The sequence below is a fragment of the Pygoscelis adeliae genome, unplaced genomic scaffold, assembly GCF_000699105.1.
Source record: "Pygoscelis adeliae isolate BGI_AS28 unplaced genomic scaffold, ASM69910v1 Scaffold52, whole genome shotgun sequence".
NCBI classification, from domain to species: domain Eukaryota; kingdom Metazoa; phylum Chordata; class Aves; order Sphenisciformes; family Spheniscidae; genus Pygoscelis; species Pygoscelis adeliae.
The window spans coordinates 302,654-303,477 of NW_008824285.1; the positions used below are offsets into that span (position 1 = coordinate 302,654).

The following is an 824-nucleotide window of genomic DNA, read 5'->3' on the forward strand; positions in this document are numbered from 1 at the left end:
TGCCTTGCGGTGCTAAACGGGCTGTTTTCTCTTGCAGGACCTGGAGAAGGAGAGCGACACACCTCTGCAGCAGGTCTCCATCGAGGAGATCCTGGAGGAGCAGCGGGTGGAGCAGCAAGCCAAGCAGGAGTCGGAGAAGCTGAAAGTGCAGGCGCTGAAGGAGCGGGGCCTCTCCGTCCCGCGGGCGGACACCTTGGACGAGTACTAGATGTGCTGCCCCTCGGATCTTTCCTCCGCGGCAGAGCGAGGGGTGCTCCGTGATCCACCCATGCGTGGGCAGATCTCTTTGGAAAGGCAGTTTTTATTTTCAGATTGTTTTCTGTGGCACAGATAACTGTAAAAAAAAAAAAAATCATGCCTTTAGTTTCTCCTTGCGGAGAAGGAGGAGCGAAGGCATTCGGCTGCCCTTCGAGGTGGCCAGGCGCGCTGGGGAGCACGAGCGTTTGTGTTCAGGAGGCAAATCACTTGGTCCTTCGGGTTTGTTTGCTTTTTCCTCCTCACGTGACTCTGGGTGAGAGTTTTCCTTGATGTGTAAATAAATCCTTGATCTCAACAACGATGGTTTTGCCTGTGTTCAGGTCCTGACGCTTTCCCCTCTCTCGGGATGACCACCCTCGTGCCAACTCTTGTCCCCACCAGGCGCTGCATTAGGGGGGAACGGGACCCTTGGTCCTGCCTCTCGGAGGTCTCGCTCCAAGGAAAAGCTTAAAGATGTGGCGTGATCCCTCCCTCCGGGACGGGGAGCAGAACCTGGGTACCCCCTGCACCCCGACAAGGGCCGCCGGCTCCCCCCCGCCAGGCCGTGGCTGGTCCCCCTCACCAGG

General features: G+C 58.0%; 1 protein-coding gene across 1 annotated transcript in view; it reads left to right on the forward strand.

The window, feature by feature from the left end:
* LSM1 (LSM1, U6 small nuclear RNA associated) overlaps positions 1-554 on the forward strand; it is a 2,085-nt gene extending 1,531 nt beyond the window's left edge. Inside the window, exon 3 of the mRNA XM_009318618.1 lies at positions 38-554. Coding sequence (XP_009316893.1) covers positions 38-208 — 171 coding nt within the window. The 3' untranslated portion in view covers positions 209-554. The remainder of the gene's footprint in view (positions 1-37) is intronic.
* The last annotated feature ends 270 nt before the right edge of the window (positions 555-824 follow it).